Source organism: Cygnus olor, chromosome 5, assembly GCF_009769625.2.
Source record: "Cygnus olor isolate bCygOlo1 chromosome 5, bCygOlo1.pri.v2, whole genome shotgun sequence".
NCBI lineage: Eukaryota > Metazoa > Chordata > Aves > Anseriformes > Anatidae > Cygnus > Cygnus olor.
The window spans coordinates 22,931,382-22,950,673 of record NC_049173.1 but is presented as its reverse complement, the minus strand read 5'-3'; the positions used below and the strand labels follow the sequence as shown (position 1 = coordinate 22,950,673).

At 45.3% G+C, this 19,292-nt stretch overlaps 1 protein-coding gene across 5 annotated transcripts in view; it reads left to right on the top strand.

Moving 5' to 3' along the window:
• ADCK1 (aarF domain containing kinase 1) overlaps positions 1-19,292 on the top strand; it is an 88,354-nt gene that overhangs the window by 53,260 nt on the left and 15,802 nt on the right. For all 5 annotated transcript variants that reach the window (XM_040559131.1, XM_040559134.1, XM_040559133.1 and 2 more), the window contains 3 exons: positions 10,947-11,105; positions 14,450-14,608; positions 17,266-17,382. In XM_040559131.1, the coding sequence (XP_040415065.1) occupies positions 10,947-11,105; positions 14,450-14,608; positions 17,266-17,382 (435 nt within the window). The remainder of the gene's footprint in view (positions 1-10,946; positions 11,106-14,449; positions 14,609-17,265; positions 17,383-19,292) is intronic.

Below are 19,292 nucleotides of genomic sequence, written 5' to 3'. Positions count from 1 at the left end.
AGGCGAAGGGTGCAGGCGTGCTTGACAGGTTGGTTACACTGCCTGTTGTAGTGAGAAAGGAAACAGGAGGGTGGTTTGAGGCGGAACTTGGTAGAATGTTTTCAGAAAGCTGGGAGGGAGATAAGGAAGCTGCTCAGATGTGCTAACAGAGCTGTTAGGAAAGCAGAAGGCTGCTGCTGTCTTCCTTAGGAGCTAGAGGGATGTTCCTGCTGCGTTAGCACTTTCAGCTCTATTGCTGGGGAGCTGAAGAAGAACTTAAAGGGAATGCAGTAAGCCTCAAAGCCTAGGGTTTTGGTAGAAAGGGGCCACCACTCCCTCTCCTGCACCATGGAGTAGGAGAATCCATTTGGGCAGACAGGATGCAGAAGGAGGTTTATTGGCAGTTCTCACTGCTCACTAGTGTAACAAGGATGGGGAGCTCCTTTATTATCAGGAGAAAGAGAGTGAGGTCTTTCAATTAAAACAAAAAAAAAAAAAGGGAAGGTGGTGTGGAGAAGTGGTGTGCTCTTGAAGAATTGTGATTCCAATCTGTCTCAAAAATTGACAGGTATGGCTCCATCCTCACAGACAGGGAGGTGCAGGAGAAGTAATATTTCTCCAAAAAGGCAGAGATAAAACAGTGGTTTTAATGAACACTGTTCAACTCAAGTGGAAGACAGCTCAAGATGAAAGAGCAAATTAAGAGAAAGGGAAGCGCTTGTATGTGCAAGGGGAGGGCGTGGAACGTGGGGCAGATTGGAGCATCTGCGTGCCCCATGGCTTGCACCGTTGGAGGGAGTAAGTGGCTCACACGTCACTGCTTGCTTTTTCGGCATGATGAAATGGAAGGAAGTGAACAGGAATTTATATTTGTATACGTGCCTCAGCTTTGCTCTGTGTGTTTTGTGTAGACTAAGTTGCTTATATCATGCAAAACAGTGTGCAATGACACTATTTAGTGTGCGTTTTGAGAGATAGTTGTCTTCTACCTTCTGTTCCACAGAAGCACAGTTGCTGGTGGACTGTGGCTTGACTTTTGATCAGAAAGCACTGGCTGCTGTTGGAGGCAAGTCATAGAGTGGGTTTGGGAAATTGTTTAAGATAGCAGGAAGGCAACCAGCTGCACAAGAAGCTTATTCTGAGGTGGAAACAAGGGGGCTGCTGAAGAGGCCAGGTCATTGTGCTGATTAAATGCATCTGCCAAGGGGAAGTGGGCATTGTCCCAATAGTGACATCAGGGCGTTAGAGGGACCAGTAGTTTGTTATCATTCAGGGGGATCCTGAGGAAATGATTCGTTTCAGTGATGCAAAGTTCTTCCAGCTTCTCTATAGGGAAGTGAAGTGGATTTGCAACTTAAAATTGTGATGCAGCTTCTTATATCAAAATCTGTCCTTTAGTAATGGACATCTTGGAACGAAAGAATTCATGGAACCTAATTCCGAGCATAGGATTACAGGTGTGGAGGAAAACTGTCTGCTGAAATGGAGTGGTTTGACCAGAAGTAATGTTCACACTCATGGATGGTTTAGAGGCTGGGTCAGAGACATCCCAGTTTGACCATTTCTTCTCTCTGGTTTGCCGTATGTGCTTGTGATGCCAAAGATGTTGTACCAGACCTGTGGTAATGTCTGGATTCTTTGTTTTCCCACTATCCAGCATGATATCCATCTTATGTCAGAAGTGTAATGTGCAGTCTCTCTGCTTTAAGAGTGTTTTGTAAAACCGGCACCTGGACGATGAACAGCACCGGCAACTGAGTGAAACTGAGCATGGAAGAGGCTGTAGTGATGCTAATAGAAAACCTATACCCCTCCAACTGTTGATAGCATTTACCAAGATGCTGAGCTGAGTTAATCTTGGTATTCTGCCTCTCTGGAAGGTAGCAGGACACCCAAGAGCTTCATTGATGAAAAACATTTATCTCCTTGTGACAGTCAGAAGGATGTTCTTGAGACAGTGAGATTGTAGTCTGGCCATGACAATCCTTACATTTATGGGAATGAATTTTGTGATTTCCTTTGTTTAGAACTAAAGCAACTTTTGTTTTATATTTAATCTTACCCACTCAGCAGCATAGGTTGTAAGGAATCCAACCAAGAACCAGGTGGCTTGATTTGTCACAGTCTGATCATACTGCTCTTTGAATGCAGTTGTTTGAGGCTTCTGTCCTGCTTGTCCAACCTGGTATGGGACATCTTTGTTTTCTGAATCCTCCAAGGGCAGCTAGCTGCATCTTACCAGTACTGAAGGATTGTTGGCTGACGTGGGAGGCGCAAGGCTGGGAAGGGCAGGGCCCACTGGAACCTGGGCCTGAACTGTGGGATGCTACCTGATGCTGACATGGGCTGCTGACAAAAACACTCTTCGGATAACTTTCTTGCAAGAGTGCATTTTCTCACCATCACATTCATGCTCTGGAATTCAGTCCAGGGGAAAAATAAAACTTGGAGAAGAATGAGGTTGCCATTTGATCTGGATTATCATGATGAGCAGTGTTTAAAGGTATTCTGGCTAGTCTTCCAGGGCTTTGGCTTGTTTTTAGGAGCCATGGGTAAGTGGCTCCCCTTTCAGAGAGACAGGAGATGACGTTCACCTCTCAGGCTCTCAGGTGGGATCTAAGGAGATGTGCATCAGCTCTGTTTTCTCATTGCTGTTACTGCCTGTGGAGCTGTCACCACTGGGATTGGTTTCGATCCAGCATGAGTGATATTCGCATACAGATCTATCTTGTCTTAAGATCTGACTTAACTCGGGAAAATGAATGAAGGTACTGTGTGTGAGCCTGAGCACAGACTATTAAGCAGGAGTAATCAGGGATGGAATAAAAGGTGCTTTTCCTCAAAGTATGGCTCTCTAACAATTGAAGTTACTATGGCAAGTAGACTGGTACTGTTGCTGTACAGCTCAGTGGATGGATGAGATGAAAGCAAGGGTGTCTTAACATAGGCTTTCCTGCTGCTTTTCTAGTCACAAGAAACTACAGAACTAGGATGGTAGGTGAGCAGAACAGGGTACAGGCAAGATCCTAGGTATGGGGCAGTGGAAGAGTGGACATACTTTGGTTTCCAGATGATGGTATAAAGGACTCTTCCTTTTGCAGAGTTCTTCTGTAACATTGGTGGTTTTGTGACTGGGAAGCACTGTTGATAGGATCCCAGAGAAGATTCTCAGTGGTATATCTGCCAGTAGGCTGTAGAGTACCGAAGTGGTACAAGGTACAGAGAACAGGAAAAGATGAACTTCATATTCCAGCTTCATCTCAGCCCTTTCCCAGAAGACTGGTCGATGGACAGCCCTCAGTGGTTTTGTGATATTGTTGTGCAGTGTTAGCAGTAATTAACCAAGTTAGCAGTGGTTCGCATGCCAGGAGCAAACTTATACCATTGGCAGATGAAGTTACATGTCAGTGGCTCTTTGTGTGACAACTGTTGTATATGTATTAGGCAGACAGGTTTAAAAAAGATATTAAAGCTACAGCTTCGGTCCTGAGAAATTGGTAAGAGCAGATTTATAGCCGAATGGACAGCCCTAATTCTGGTCATCTGGGCATGAGCTCTGCAACGGCGTGTAGCCCAGCATCACACAGGAGGATACCGGGGGAGCCAATGTTAGAGCTCAGCTCTTCTGAGCTTAATGTGCATCATGTCTCCCCTGGAGAAGGACCATGTTGCTTTCCCTCCTGTGCACTGAAAGTTGTAGGGATTTTCTGTAATAAGCCGTATGTTGTTTCAGTGCGTCAGAATACACGTCTCTGTTGCCTGGATTCATTTGAATGCAGCGTATACCTCTATATACTTGGACACTTACATGTATATGTAATATGAACACCATGGAATCCACTCAGAAGAAACCAGTATTCTGCATATATCTACAATATCATTAAAAATACTGAGTTAATAAATACATATTCTTGACAGATGCATTTAGGAACCATCAATTAGGCTTGGCATTCATTAGGTGGGGAGAAGTCCAATCAGATTTCACTGACTCAACAAAGCCTCCTATAAATTCTGGGCTGTTTGTTCTGACATTTGATAAATTATTCTTCATAATCCACTGTCTGCTGCGATAAATCTAATCTTTCTGTTTTTGCTGTCTTAATAATTCTTGGAGCAACACTGTGACATTTTGTTTTCATAGAGGGGATAGAGAGGCTGGAGCAATAGGAATAAAATGTCGTTTGCTGTCTGAGAAGTAGCTTGCTGTACTCCAAGGTAACATTTTCTCATACCTAGAGAATGGTCTTGCAGTCTTGCAGAGATCAGTGATTCCATGGTGCTATGGACAGTTACCTGTATGTTCTTGAAAAGGTGACCAGTCCACAGTGAGGTTTACATCCCTTGGATCTACATCCAGGGAAGGCGTTTTGGGAGCAATAGAGTCCTTGTGTCAATAAAAAGAATTCCAAAAGTTCTGGGAGCCATGAGTCTTAGAAATGTTGTATCAGGCTTACAGCTGAGTAACTCTTCAGCTATTCTGCCACATGACTTAGAAGGGACCCTATCCTAGGCAGTGTTAAGATGGCAGCTACAGCCCCCAGAGCTTCCCTGGGAAACCTGCTCTGTTCCCAGAGTGGTATGTGTGGTTCTGTCTTCCAGCAAACTCACAGATCCCATTATCACAGTGCTCAATGATGTTTCATCTGGGAGGTTATGAGACGGCACGATCCTTGTGTAAATCTGAGAAGGTTCTTGCAGACTGGGCTCACTTATCTTAGCAAGTTGCCATCCGTAGAGCCATGATCAAGAGGGGAATGTTCAGTGTCATCTCTATCAGGAATGGAAAAAACAGATGAATCAATTCACCTTGTCAAAGGAAATCCAGCCTGGAGAATCACAGCACAAGGAGATGTGCAAAATTTGCCTACTGTAAGCCCTCTCTTGCTGTCATCTTCCTCCCAACTGTATGATCCCCTTTGTCTTGAAATGATTTATAGCCACTCCCCCATGTGCATCTTCCTGTGCTGCTGCCTGGCATCCAAATGCTAGGAGGCTGAAAGCTGCTCCTGGCCATCAAAACCCAATCCTGTTTGTTAAAGGAGCCCTGTTGTATCATGGCCTCTGAGGTAAGAAGTTCAAGTTAATCGTGTATCGCCTAGTCACCCCTTCAGAAATAGCAGGACTTCTCATAGACTGCTATCTCCAAATATAAAAAAATTGCAGGGCTCAGGAGCAATTACAACATGCTGTGATCATAAGAGGACATCTGCTGTGAAATTGTGGAGATTTTGAATGTTTCAGTTTGCATTGATTTTTGGGGATAAGAGAATAGCATCATCACCCTCGGGTCCCAGTTTGTCGATGGATTTGAGTGGATTTGATTGGGGAAGCTGAGGAGCACAGGGAAGTATCTACAGATGGCCTCTGGCTGAGATGGTTTCAGCTTCTGCTGCAGTTTTCTCCAGATGTGCTAGGCTCTGGCACAGTTCCCTGATATGGGCATATTTATGCTTAATACTGGCATATTTACAGTACTTTTGGTTCCAACAGCAACTTTATTATCCGAATGTTGCACGACAGGCATTTCATGAAGCTGCAGTGTTATCAGAGCTAGAGCTTACCCTGGCGAGCGAGCCACCTCCAGCTGTTGTTCGCCCGCACCCTTTGCGCTCCTAGAAACTCCACAGTCTGTCAGTAACTTTCCAGGCTGTCAAACAGCAGCTGAGCCCCGGGCTAGCAGCAGGTGAAACACCTCCTTCGTTTTCCATCCTGCTGTCATCGAGACTGGTCAGTGTGGTGGGAAGAGCTTCTGAAGAACATAACGATGGAGGTACTCGTACCAGGAGATGAAGCCACTGCTCTGTCTCTAAGCATAGCCAGTGCTGGCCAAGAGTCTGAGGCTGTAAAAACACGGCGGGCATACAATTAAACTTTACGTGGTATGATCTCCCAGCTTCCTAATCTGATGGTTAGAGATTTCCTGGGCAAGGGACTGTATCTTGGTGTTTAATAATTTGTGCTGGATTTTCTACCCACCTGGACTTCTGGAATACTTCTGGAATTCATAACACCCTTGGCAATGAGTTCCATGGCTTACTTAAACAGTAGGGGGAAAAAATACTTATTTTTGCTGGTTTTAATCCTGCTGTCAGCTTATCTTGCGTGTTAATTGACAATTTGCTGCTCCTGAGTTCTTCTACAAAGCAAACGAACATTCCCAATTCTGTTCTCTATGACTGAAGTGATTTTATAGAGCCCTGTGACATTCCCTCCCCATTGTCTCTCTTTCCACACTAAACAGTCCTCTAAAATCCTTGAAAAAAAGAAGTTGTTGAAGGCAGTTTTCAAATGCTTTGGTGAAGGACTCTCTCAGGGAAGTGTTGAGCATTTGAAAGTCTCCTGTACAGTGCTGTCACCCACCTGTACTGTACTGGCTCAGTACAAAAACACCCTGGACTCTGCTGGAAACCTCCTGGGTAGGATGCATAAGTGCAAAAGATTTTTATTTAGATTTATTCTGGCTGCACCACATACAGGAGTCTGGAGCAGCATGCTGGAAGGGTTCAGCCTGCCAGCTGACCAGGGCCGAGCATTGAGGCACCTCCAATTAGAGAATCACAGAATCATTAACACTGGAAAAGACCTCCAAGATCATCTGGTCCAACCATCCCCCTACCATCACTATCACCCACTAAACCATGTCCCAAAGTACCACATCCAACCTTTTCTTAAACACCTCCCTGGGCAACCTGTTCCAATGATTAGAAAGTCTCAGCTTTTAGTTAAAAATAAAAAACGGCATGAGTGATCCTGCATCTCACTGCAGCCTGAATTCGTCCTGAGCAGACAGCTGACACGTGACATCCATCTGCTGATACGTAGTGTTGGGCCAGGAAGAGGCTCCATGACTTAGGCTTCTGCTCCAGGGTACGTTGTTAGCAGCCTTTCTGGGGAGTGAAGGAAACACACCTCTCTGTGGAGCAGGCAGGTTGAAACCAAGCTGTAATATTAGATCATTTGCTACAGCACATGGATATAAAAAGGTTGGGATTCAGAGGCAATATATTTCAAAAGAAATTAGCTAGCAAGACATGCATGTTTAACGTTTATGGTTTGAAGATTAAGACACCGGGCTCTAACTCAGGATATCTGGGTTAAATCCTAGCTCTGCCAAAGACTTCTCAGAACATGCTGGACAGGTCCTGTAAGGCAATGCTTTCAGAAAGGACTTAGGAGCTTAAATCCAATTGACTTCCAGTAACTTCCTAAGCGTTTAAGGACGGGATTCACAAAAAATTCTGAGGCGTCCTGGTGCTCAGCATTGCAGCATCAGCTAGCGTGTGCCACAAAACTTGGGCAGAGCCGTGTGTGCGTTGGGAAGGCACTTCAGTACACAAGGAGGCCTGTAGGTGACAACCTGGGACACCTGGAGTCTATGAGCTTGTACAGGGCCCTCAGTGGCTCTGTACCTCCTATAATGGCACTCTGGGCCTAATGACAGTCTCTAGGTGCAACCTCAGCACAAATACATACTAATAAGCGTCTAAGTAGATAGATCCTGTAAGAGCTTTTATATCGGCTCCCTAAGGTATGAATACTAATACCAACAATCATGAAAAGATTTTGCATATTTTAAATTAAACAAGCTTCGTTCTTTAGAATTAAACAGTCAGGGCTGTGTTTCCAACCAGTAAAGTACAATGACACGTTCATTTGCTGGTCGAGCACGTGCCCGCTGGGCAGCTGGATGTACAGCAAGCTAATGAGGGAAAGCACCGTGTGCAGGGGCGCTGCTCACCTCTGCAGCTGTAAACCTGCAGCTGGCTGTCCCGCTCATTTCAAAGAGCAACCCTAAAGTTCCTTCTCTCTCTTTTAAACCTTTATTAAACCTGTCTGGAAACTGTGCTTGTTTAATCTCCTGCCAGGATTACAGATGGTAACAGCCAATTTGATAAGGCCCTTTGAGACCAGCTGTGGCCTGAAAGAAGCTTGAGAGTTCCTCAAGTACCGTGTCAGGTGGGCTCCAAGGCCGTCCCAGACCTTTGCTTGCTAATTATCCACCCTGGAAATGATGGATAGAGTTTTTGTTAAGGGTCCTTATTAACTGGGTACTTGTGAGCATCAAGAGCCTGCAGCCTGCTCCAGCAAGTCCCTCACCTGCATGAAATGGGTGCAGTGCCTTCCCTAGGGAAGGAGCCCCATGCTCCGGCACGCAGTGTGGGAGCCTGGCTTAAGCCTGGTTCACCCCCTCTCTGCTTCCATGTCATGCAGCCTCTTACTCGCTTTTGCCTCTTTGGGACATGCAGCCTGCTTCAGAGGCGCTAGCTGCCTCCAGTGTGCTGCAAAAGGACAATTTCATAATGAATGAGGGCAATTTGCTAAGTGGGGTCCTGGAGCCCAGCCGTAATTGTGCTGCTGCTTTATCTCAGCCTCACACCTGCTCGTGTAATGGCCTGGCTGTGATCTGCTCCCTCCCCCATATGCACGCTCTACCCTTCTGCTCCTGGAGGAGCCATCAATTCTCTGACCCTGGTGCAGTCCTTCCCCTTGCTGCCCTGGCCTGGAGCCCGCGGGGGCGCACAGATTTCCCCTTGAGCTGCAGCAGGGCCACTGGGCTGGCTCTAATGGACGTGACTGCTAACCTGGCTTTCCTCTTCTTGATAACAGGATTTTAAATGAAATCCTTCTGCCCAAAAAATTCCTCAAGACAGCTTTCTTCAAATGGTATTCTTGAGAAAACTTAGTCGCGTAATAATATTGTATATATTATTCCTGCCAGAGGGAATAAGTGCAGCTTCTTTTTTCCTCCATGCATTCAGCAGTAGTGAAAATGGTTGGATTGACAGCGTAGGCAATTAAAAGCTTTTGAAATCCAGAGCAGGTGGAATTCTATCCAATTTATATGCAGTCTTACAATAAATGTACCTTACACGGGATTCAGGCCGATGAACTCCCAGTTCTGAGCTTTAACCTCTAGAGGATGTTACCATCTTAATGACAGGTGGACTAGTGATCTTGGCTGGTATTCTGTAAAGGGTACATCCCTTTAATATGAGGATGTAGGGTAGTGGAAGAGGGAAAGAAAACCCCAGCTTGACCTTATGTAGCAAATTCTCTGTTTGGATTTTTTTCTTTCCTTAGGGATCTCATAGCCCAGCATGCTTCTCCTGGCCGCCTTGAGTCTCTTCCCCTTAACAGTCTCTCTGTCTGATAGACAAACTTCACAGAAGGGTAGAAATCCCTCTGTCTTGAACACAAATCCCCTGAGCCATCTGTCGTCCTGTAGGTGCTTCTTTATACTAGTCTGAAACAAGAATCCCTAAATGTGGTGAAGTGAGAGAGAAAAGAAAGAAAGGGATGGGGAGGAGAGAAAAACCCTTTCTCTCTTGAGATGGGAATATCAATAGGTTTGAATTATGGACCTGCTGTAATTAAAAAACACGTAACTAGTTGGTTTTAAATGCAGTTGTTTTGCTTAATTGATTTTGCTGCTGGGACCAAATGGAATTAAATAAATAAATGAAGGCACCTTCCTAGTGAATTATTGGAGGCAGCTGAGTCTCTGTTGGAATCTAATTGCTGCAAACGCTCCAGTTTGTTGCTACCAATAGGGTTCTGTGGAAGGGGCTGGGAGAGAAGGGGTACGGTGGTGTGGGAGGGGGCTCATTCCCTGGCAGCTGCAGGAGGGAACAGGCTGCTCCTTGTGTAGTGTTTTTCCTCCTTGTCAGCAAAAAGAATATTCGTTTAACACTTTGCATCAAGACTTTGCTTAGAAAGTCTTTATTCATATTTAATTACTAGCTCGCTGCAGCTCCCATCTTTAATTACCTTTTAAAAAGCAGGTTATAAAAATGCACTGGCATTCTTTCTTTTTTGTTGCTGCATAAATTACAGGCTTCTCAGCTGCTCACCCGAGATCAGTCCAGCCCAAGGAGATGGTGGGGAAGGTTCCCTTTGCTGAGTCTTCTGGAAATCTTAGTGCTTGTCTGCACCTTGCTATACAGAGCAGGACAGAAACCCTTGACCAGCGTTACATGAACTAGCTCTGTGCCAGAAGCAGCAACATAACCATGTTGACACCCCCTCTGGGCTTAAATGTGCTGAGGGGCCTGGCTAGGCAGCCAGAGTGATACCACACTACGGTGGTGATAGTGTCCTCAGGGCGGCACTGAGGGGCTCTAGCAGAAGGCTGCATTATGCAGGGCAGACTGGCCTTCGCCCGTCTTCCTTTGCCTCAGCCACATCTGTCTAGGTTTTTGCTTCCTGAACATCCCCCTGATGAATCTACTTCCTAATCTGCAGTTTTCTTTATAGTCTAGTCCTGACTTACACGCCCAGAGCTGCTGAAACTTTCCTCTCTGGCCCACAAAGTGCTTTGCTGGCCCCATCTGGTGCTTTTTCTGAGCTGAGAGTACTGATCAATTTCATTTGAGGCATGAGAAAGTCAGTCACATAAAACATATTTTCAGGCCAAGTGACGGGTGTAAACTGCAATAGGTGTAAACTGCATTTTTTGAATCCAACAAGTCCAGCTCCTGGTCGTGTGCTGGCTTCACCATGTAAGCTGGCTGATGTTGCTGTAATCGATGGGAGCGTGCACTGTGATGTTTCAGGAGGGTGATGGTGGGCGGTATTAAATAGCTGCAAAAGAATGACACAAAAGGGACAACCGTAGGCCACTGCACCCAGTAATAGCCAAGGTTGCTGACCATAATCGCTCCAACCTGTTTTCAGGATAGCATGGAGGGGTACCTCAGATGCTGCCTGGCCACTCCATGTCCTAGATGAAATGTGCTGCTGGGGCTCTGACACAAGTTTCCATAAACAGAGCATCTTCAAGGCACTTCCTTGGCGAGCTTTGCTGGGAAGCCAAGCAATGACAGGGATCAGGCAGGGGACACAGGCAGGATGAAAGGGCTGAGCCTGTCCAGCTTTGGTGCATACTTGTTACTGGCCTGTGGTCAGGGCTTTACGAAGGGATAGTTTCTGGCGCCCCAAGCTAATGCCTTTTTCTCTTCTCTTGGCAGATAAAAGAGCTCTTCATGAGTTTTGAGGACACACCCTTGGGAGCAGCATCACTAGCCCAGGTGCACAAAGCAGTGCTGCAAGATGGGAGAACGGTAGCAGTGAAAATCCAACACCCAAAGGTCCAAGCTCAGAGCTCCAAGGATATTTTGCTCATGGAGGTAAAGTTACCCCTTGACTTTGACTTAGAGAGCAGTTGCCATGCAAATGTTTGGGGTACATGTTCACCCAAAGCGTGAGCAGCTGTACCAACACCATCCTGTAGCTCTGAAACCTCCACAGAGGTAAGTGCTGTCTTACAGGAATAACACAGAAAGTTGGTGAAGATTGCTGTAAGGGCAATTGTGTGAATGGAGAGACTGAACAAGAGTTTAAGAGTGAAGGAGGGCAGAAGGAGAGACCGGTGAGCATGAATGAAATCTGAGTGTCCTTCTGAGATTTAAAAATCAGTCAGCCCCAGATGTCTCTCTACTGCCTGTGTGCCAATTAGCTGGTGGATTAAACTGGTCTCAGTTTCCCTAGCAGTCAGGTCTGTGTAACCAAGGAAAAGTGACCAGCATGTTTTTCAGTTACATTTCAGTATGGTCTCAACAGCGGCTGAGGTTGCTGGGATCAGTTCTGTTTCTTGATCAGCCCCTAAAGCTGACCTGATTCGTGCTGGAAACAAAAACATTGAAATATGGAGAGGGTCACGTAACAGGGGCAGACAAACAAATGAGGGATTCAGCTAGGAAATAGTTCCTCTCCTGAATGGTGGGTATCACTCATGTTCCCAGTGCAATGCTGTAGCTTCTCCCAAACTTCTGAAGTCCAGCCCATTGAAGGGAGGAACTGGGGAAAAGCTGTGGCATTGCACTGCATCCGAACAGTCAAAGATGCCGGTGGTATGGTAGGGAACAGGAAATGGAGATGGAGCTGAGGTGGAGGACAGGGGAAGGATTAGGTCTGTAAGTGATAATGCTAATGCTTTTAGCTCTCCTACTAAGCACACATACGCTGTATGTATAGCACCACTATGCAGTAATATGCACACCTATTGGCAGACATTATGTCTGCCAGTCCTGCTTGGGGTGGGATAGCAGACACTGAGCAGTCAAGGATGAGCAAAGTATTGAAAGACTGTAAGATCAGGGCAATAAGAGGATCGTGCATGAATGAAACAGGACCCAGGTTCACCTTGAGATGTTTGTGCTTTTAACAGGGGATATCAGAGGAAAAATCTCCCCTCATTCTGTGATGCTCTGATTGGTGGTTATACCGTTAAGAGATATTCAGACAAATAATTTTACAATGATTCCTGCTTTTTCTGGTTTTAGACTAATCGTCCTGGGAAACTTTAAACTAAAAGTGTATTTCCTTTTGGCAATTCATCGTTGTCCTTGCTTTATAGACATCCTGTTTTGTCATACTGGAGATTTGTTGTGTGCACACAGTTATGCAAAAGTAGCTCACAACATGACACATACAGCCTTGTTTTTAAAGGGTCTCCTATGGACTCTTGGTTTACATGCATCATCATATCCTTGTATGGAACTATGTTTGTGTAGGCTTCACTTAAGGACGGATTATGTCCCCTGAGGTTCTGGTCCTTTAAGAATCAGACAGCCATTGCAGCTAGGTAGGAGGTTAATTGAAATACTTGTGGAGATAGTCTCCTTTAGAGATTGATGGGAAGGAATCTGAATGGGAAAACCTAGATGGAAAATTCCTAAATTCACTTGAGGTTTCATAACGTCAGTGCTGACTCTTTAAAAATCAGGACAACATCTGATAAATCCAGAGAGAGATCCCTCACTGCTCTTACATCAATACTTGTTTCAGAACAATATGTTAGACAGATGTCAGGAAAGTGACAGGCCAAATACTTTTCAAGTATGTCACTGCTGATGATCAAGTTGGCAAATTGATTCGAAAGAGCATTTAAAGAAAGCGAAAAACAATGTATGAATTTTCTCACATCAAGCACCAATAAAATAATCCTGCAGCCCCTATAAAGTTTATGTACATCTTCATGAAGATCGCTGGTTACATTTCATTTGGGTGACATAAATTTGAAAGGATTTATGCTTCTAGATATAACAGTAGAAAAATCATTCAATAGTGTCTGGAACCTGGTGATTACATTTTAAAGGAACATTGAGTTTGGTACTGACATTTAGATAAGAGAAGTAGAGACAGAGGTGGAGAATAAATGTTTTTGCACAGCTGAACAGGGGCAGTGACGGTTCATGAATTTATTTTTTGTCACACATTTCAATGACAAGAGCTTTCTGTAGATGTGTTTTAATGTTCCTCCTGCAGTCCAGGAGTTTTCACCTCAGTGGTGGAGATCTAGAAAGGGAAACTGTCCAGGAACACACACTGATAAGTTGATTTTCATTTCCAGATGGGCATACAAGTAAGATAAGGACAGAAAAGTAGATTGTGCTTTAAGATTTATTCTTGTTTCATGACTCAAATAGTTAAAAAAAACCCAACAGATTATTTTTCTTAATATATGGTCCAAATTGTCAACTTCTGTAAATTTGTGACACTGGCAGAGAAACTTGCCCTTCATTTGAATAGAAAGCATGCTTGGCTGCTGTGCAGCCTTGTTTATGCCATCCAGTTGCATAATCTTGATTTGCTTCGGGAAGAACTGCCTGTCACTTGCCCCTTTATTAAATGTTGCTGCAAACAAACATTTCCAGAAACTTTTTGGCTGGTCTTTTCAAAGCCACATGCAACTGAATGCTTAATCTCCTTAAGAAGAGAAAGCCAGTTGGTGGAGACACGGTACTTTGAAAACACCACCTCAGTGTTGCTGAGGACGTCTGTTGCTGACACTGAGGGGCAAATGCCTCTCTGACCTCTGACCAGAACTGCCCTTTAGAGATCTGTAGCCTACCACCTGTATCTGAACTCCACTGTCTTTTCTGAACTGCCTGGTGGGTTTTCTGTGTCATCAAAATTCTTGCTCAGAAGTGGAAGAAGTGGCATAGAGGTGAGAAGCATTAGTTTTAGATATTCCTCTTTTGCATTATCTGAGGGCTGTTCAAATGAAATCAAACAGTGTCTTGTAGAGTTAGAGGAGTTAGAGACTCAGGAAAGAGTCACTTTAGGGGTATTCCCTTGGCAAGATCTGGCCTTGTCCTCTCTTCTTCAGGGCTTTGCTCACTTATTTCTAGGTAGAGGGCAGATGGGCTCCTAGCACTGCCCTTTTGTGTCTGTTCCATCAGGCAATTTATGGGTGTGCCTGTGTGGAGGGGCAAGCCAAAATCTGTGTTGCAGAATCAAGGCATGACACCATATGTTGTACTATGTTGCTGCAGGAACCCTACAAGCACTTAGGGTGCAGGAAGGTTTTTTTTTGGGGGGGGCAGGGGAGGGGGGAGGTGTCTGTAAGTTACATGGCATGAATCTGTCAAAACAGCATCTGCTTTTTGTAGCTACCAGGGCAGCACTGTGTATAGCTGTGTGGCTTTGGAGCTGGCATGTGGCTGATTTTCTGTTTCATTGTTCTCAGGTTCTCCTCTTGGTTGTGAAGCAGATCTTTCCAGATTTTGAGTTCATGTGGCTGGTGGAAGAAGCAAAGAAGAATCTACCTTTGGAGCTGGATTTTCTCAATGAAGGCAGAAATGCTGAGAAGGTTGCTCATATGCTGAAGAACTTTGACTTCCTGAAGGTGAGGGAGTACATATTCTCATGCATGTACATGCATTAGTAGTCTCGCTTTATGCCTCTCATTCACCTCATTCATCACCTGGAAAAACTACAGATGAAGAGTGGAGTTTAGTCCCTTTGTGTTGTTCGTCCTAAGCTGTTCTGCTGATATGGACAGCAAAAACTAGAATGACGCTGATGATGTCAAGTAGTGTTGGGTGTACTGTGTGCATATCTCACGAGGAAGGTTTGCATGAATCTTTTCTCCTGCAGAAAAGCACGTTTTCACTCTGGAAGTGAGCATACATCCTGCATACACATCTACGGCTAATGCATTCATGTTACCTTGATACACAAACTCAGCTGCTCCCATACTGCGCTCTTCCTTGGTGATACACATATCCCACATCTCCAGCCCTGCACTGGCAGAGGTCACTGACAAATGTCTCAAGTACAACCAGATAAGCACTCATCCCCATCTCTGTAGACATATGCTCCCATCTTCAAACTTGCACATGAACATCTTCTGCTGACATACACGGGGCACAAGCTTCCGCTGTGTGTATTCTGTAACTACACAAGTACGATCAAGCCCATGTAATGCTGTGGCTGCAGTCACTGACATAACTGCATTTGCACATATATAAAGGCAGCAAAAGATGCACACTCTTTTGGACGCTCCCCTATACGCACGTTAGAATGAGGTTTTAACCTCCTGTTTGTTCAGAAGTCCCAAGTTGGAAGTGATGGATGCCTGAAATGAGGTGAGTTTTTGCTAGACTTTACAGGCCAATGCACCCATTTTCTCCTCATTTCCTTCATGCAAAGACTATAATTCCTTGTCACCTGACTCCAGGTTTGGGGCAGCCCTGTTGGAGCCCAGGGGCAGGAAGCGGCCTTTCCATTGGCACAGATAGCTGAAAGCCACCGAGGCTGCAGAAGGCCAAAGGCCAATGATTTTGCTGAGTGGGCGCTTATCAGAAGTGATGCACCTTGGTGAGCTGCAGCTCTGTTGCAGCTGTAACTAGGATACTGGGAAGTAAATCCCCATGGAGACGGCCAGTCGCCTTCTTGCTGGGTTAAGGAGCTATCATGATATCAATATGTGTAACAATAACAAATGGCTTGAGATGGCTAAATAATGGATCCTCCCGTCTGACCTGCCAATTCAGAGATGTGTTCATCACCCAAAGGCAACGGAAGAATTGGGCTCCGGTATCATTAATTTTTCTAAACACGAAGGAAAGCTGAGAAGTGGATTTTGTGCTGTGAACCTGGTTGAGCTTTTAAAGGCAGAGATAAATTGTTTCCATGCACTAACATTATAGCCAAACATCTGTGAGTAATTAAAAAAATCACTGAAGAATTCATCTGTGAGTGAGAGAGGCATTTCCAAGAGCATAGATGGTGCTTTGTAAGCCCTGTGACTTGCCCCTGTAAATCCTGAGACAAGAATGAGTGTCAACTGAAATGATCTAAGGCAGCAAGGATATGTGAGTCTGGGAAGCACACCACGGAAGCTAGAAGGGCTAGGGGACTGTTAGTTTTGGAGTTGGTTTGTTCCCTTACTAAACTCTGCAAAGAGTGGACATCCAGATAAGCTGGGAAGGCTGCTGTATTGGGCTTATGTGGCAATGTTTGGTAGCAGGGGAGCTGCTGGGGTGGCCTGGCCTCTGTGAGAAGAGCCCAGAAACTGCCCCGTGTTAGATAAGAGACAGTTCCAGCTGGCTCCAGGCACGCAGCAGCAGTTCCCCTGCGGCCTGTGCAGAGGCCCCTGGTGGAGCAGGCTGTCCCCCTGCAGCCCATGGGTCCCACATGGAGCAGATCTCCACGCTGCAGCCCGTGGAGGAGCCCCCGGTGGAGCAGGTGGATGTGGCCTGGAGGAGGCTGTGGCCCATGGAGAGGCTGGAAAAGGGGGAGCCAGCCTGAGTGAAGGCTTCTCTTATGCTGCGTCACTGCCTCCCTGTGTGACACAGGGCCTCTTACTTAGACCTCACTCAGCTTGGTTTACTGCAGATTGAATGAAAAGTGCTTTGACATTTTATGCTCGTTACTGTGTCACGTTGGCAATAAGATAGTTAAGGGTCTCCCAGGGTTTCTATGACAAGCTCCTTATTTGTGACACTTGATTTTTCTCCCAGTTTGATTGCAGATGGCCTAAGTACACAGGGTTTGTCAGCTCAAATGCGTCTGTGTTCCAAGGGGCACTGCTGAGATACAATTTATGACGATGGCTTATCATTTTTAGAGCTGCATAAGTGAGCTCTGTACATAGCAAACGAGATGCAGTTCCTGCCTAAAGGAGCCAAGTGGATGATTCAGGAAGTTGCAATAGGTGCTAAACAGGCCACTTGTAGGAGCTGCAGAGCAGATAAGAAAGCTATCAAACAGTAATGGGAGAGGGAAGTGGTGAAAATTTTGTAAAGTGGGGCCCGGAGTGTTGCACAAGCAATTTTTCTGCTGCCATTGTATTGGTGTGTTGTCCTTGCACATACTGCTGCTGGCCTGGGGAAGAGGCCTGCAGTGACAATAGTTGCATTTACCTCCCTTGTGCACAGGAGAGAAACAAGGCCTCCCTTCAATCTCTTCCTTTTTCACTCCTTTCCTGGGTTGTGTGTGATATGTTCTCCTTCCTTCCCCAGCCTGTTGTTTGACTTAACCCATCTTCTCTCTTTTCAGGTCCCCAGGATCTACTGGGAGCTCTCAACAAGGCGTGTCCTTCTCATGGAGTTCATGGAAGGGGGGCAGGTGAACGACAGGGCGTACATGGAGAGGAATGGCATTGATGTCAATGAGGTAGCTTCTCAGCCGTTTCTGAACCGGGCATGGTGGGCAATGCAAACCTGATGTTGGACACAAACGCTGACAGAATGGGAAGGGGCAGAAAAGGGAGCACATACAGATATGAACAGAGCAATTAATCTGAAAAATCTCGTTTCTTGTGCTCTTGGGAAAGTATATAATCCCTTTTGGGGAACACTGTCCTGTAGGATTGCACAGCTAGAGATGTCTTCAAGGAGACAGATTGCAAGTGATAAACATGCTCTTACATTAAATACACCGATGGCTTGTTCCAAGATGGCAGTTCCTGTTATCCTAAAGGAACAGCTTCAGCCTCTGATCCTTTTTTATCCCTCGTCTTCCCCTCTCTTTTTTCTGCATTACCTTTCTCTGGGGCAAATGCATGGGATGTAGCCTTTGTAACCCAATAGCTGTGTGTCCTTATAAAGGAGATGTAAATTACAGGCCTTAGGTGATCCTTGTTGCTGGAGTGCTGGAATCTCAGTCATGGTGGTTTGCATAATATTCTGCCGTGTGTTGTTTTGGTCTGCTTTCCAAAATCTCCCTCTTTCTTCTGGATGCAACTGGGTACATTTCTCTTTGCTTCTTGGCCCTATATTGCTGTGAAGTTTTGCTGCCCTTCATTAAATAGCTGCCAGATTTCATTCCTGGAGAACCTACATTTCCCCGATGAGTGAAATAATTTGTATGTGTGGCATGATGTCGGGAGAGTGCTGGGGATTCTTTGTTGCTAAGAGATTCTTGAGGAAAAGAAGGCATTACTTCCAAGAAGGTCTGAGAATATGCCTGGGGAAAGGGTTTTCAGCCATTCAACAGTGTAAAGCCACCCCTCTCAGTCCGTGAGTGCTGATTGAGGCAGTGCTCTTGTGTTTCCCCTTGTGCCCTATTGATGAGCCTCAAAGCTTCACTTGGTTGATTGGCTGTCAAAGAGGTACAGCATAAAATCAATTGTACTTAATCCGTCCATACACTTAATTCTGAAATCTGAACGCTTCCTCCCTCTCTGCTCTTCTTCCTCTCTGCTCCCTTTCTATCTATGGCAAAATTCATGTGGCATTGGTTAAGACATACCAAAGACCTTTCAGGGAATGGGAAATGTGAGTTTGGTATACCCCACAAGGAGAGAATGTTATGTGTATCTTCTCAGCTGCCTCCCTAAGTCAGCCTGAGGTCAGCCAAATTACAGGACTGAGGACTGAGTAACCTGCCTTTTTCTCTGCGTAGATCACCTCTTCCTCTGGTCTTACACCCAGCAGAAGCCGATGAGGCATTTTCTAGTAACTTCTACAGGCAAAAAGACAGGCACCTTGTCACGTGTTTCTCTGCTGAAATACAGGAAAGGAAGTTCAAAGGTTAAAGTAGGTTTTAAGACTCTTTTTCCATTCTAATTGTGATGAACAAGCCAAGGTCAATGGGCAATAGTGAATGACCTTCTCTTCCCAGCAAGATGTCTGGTCCATTTTCATTAAAGGGACTTCTTAAATGACTCACCTGTAGATAATGCAGTCTCTAGTCTTCAACATCTCCATCAGGAAGAATTTGGAACATTTGGGTCACTAGTATTTCTCCTCCCTCCCAGCAGGGCATCAGAGAGACGTTTGTCAGCTGTTCAGAGGTAGACACAATTCTTTCTCTGTGTCTATTTTGTGCTGATGATCTTTCGTTGTATCTACCAAGGTAAGTGCCTCAATGATGCATCTGGTCTGCAAAGAGCACCATTGTGTGACTCATGAGAACATGATAGCTCATGTACTTTGTTATCAAGAGATTTAAAAAGTCTGGTCCATGGCAGAACACCCAGTCAGCTCCATTCACCCAGACAGAACAACTGGTCAAAAGTGAGTTGTTTCTTTGAGTGAACATGTCTTACATAAGTCCTTTTCTTCTGCTGTATGGGCAGAGGT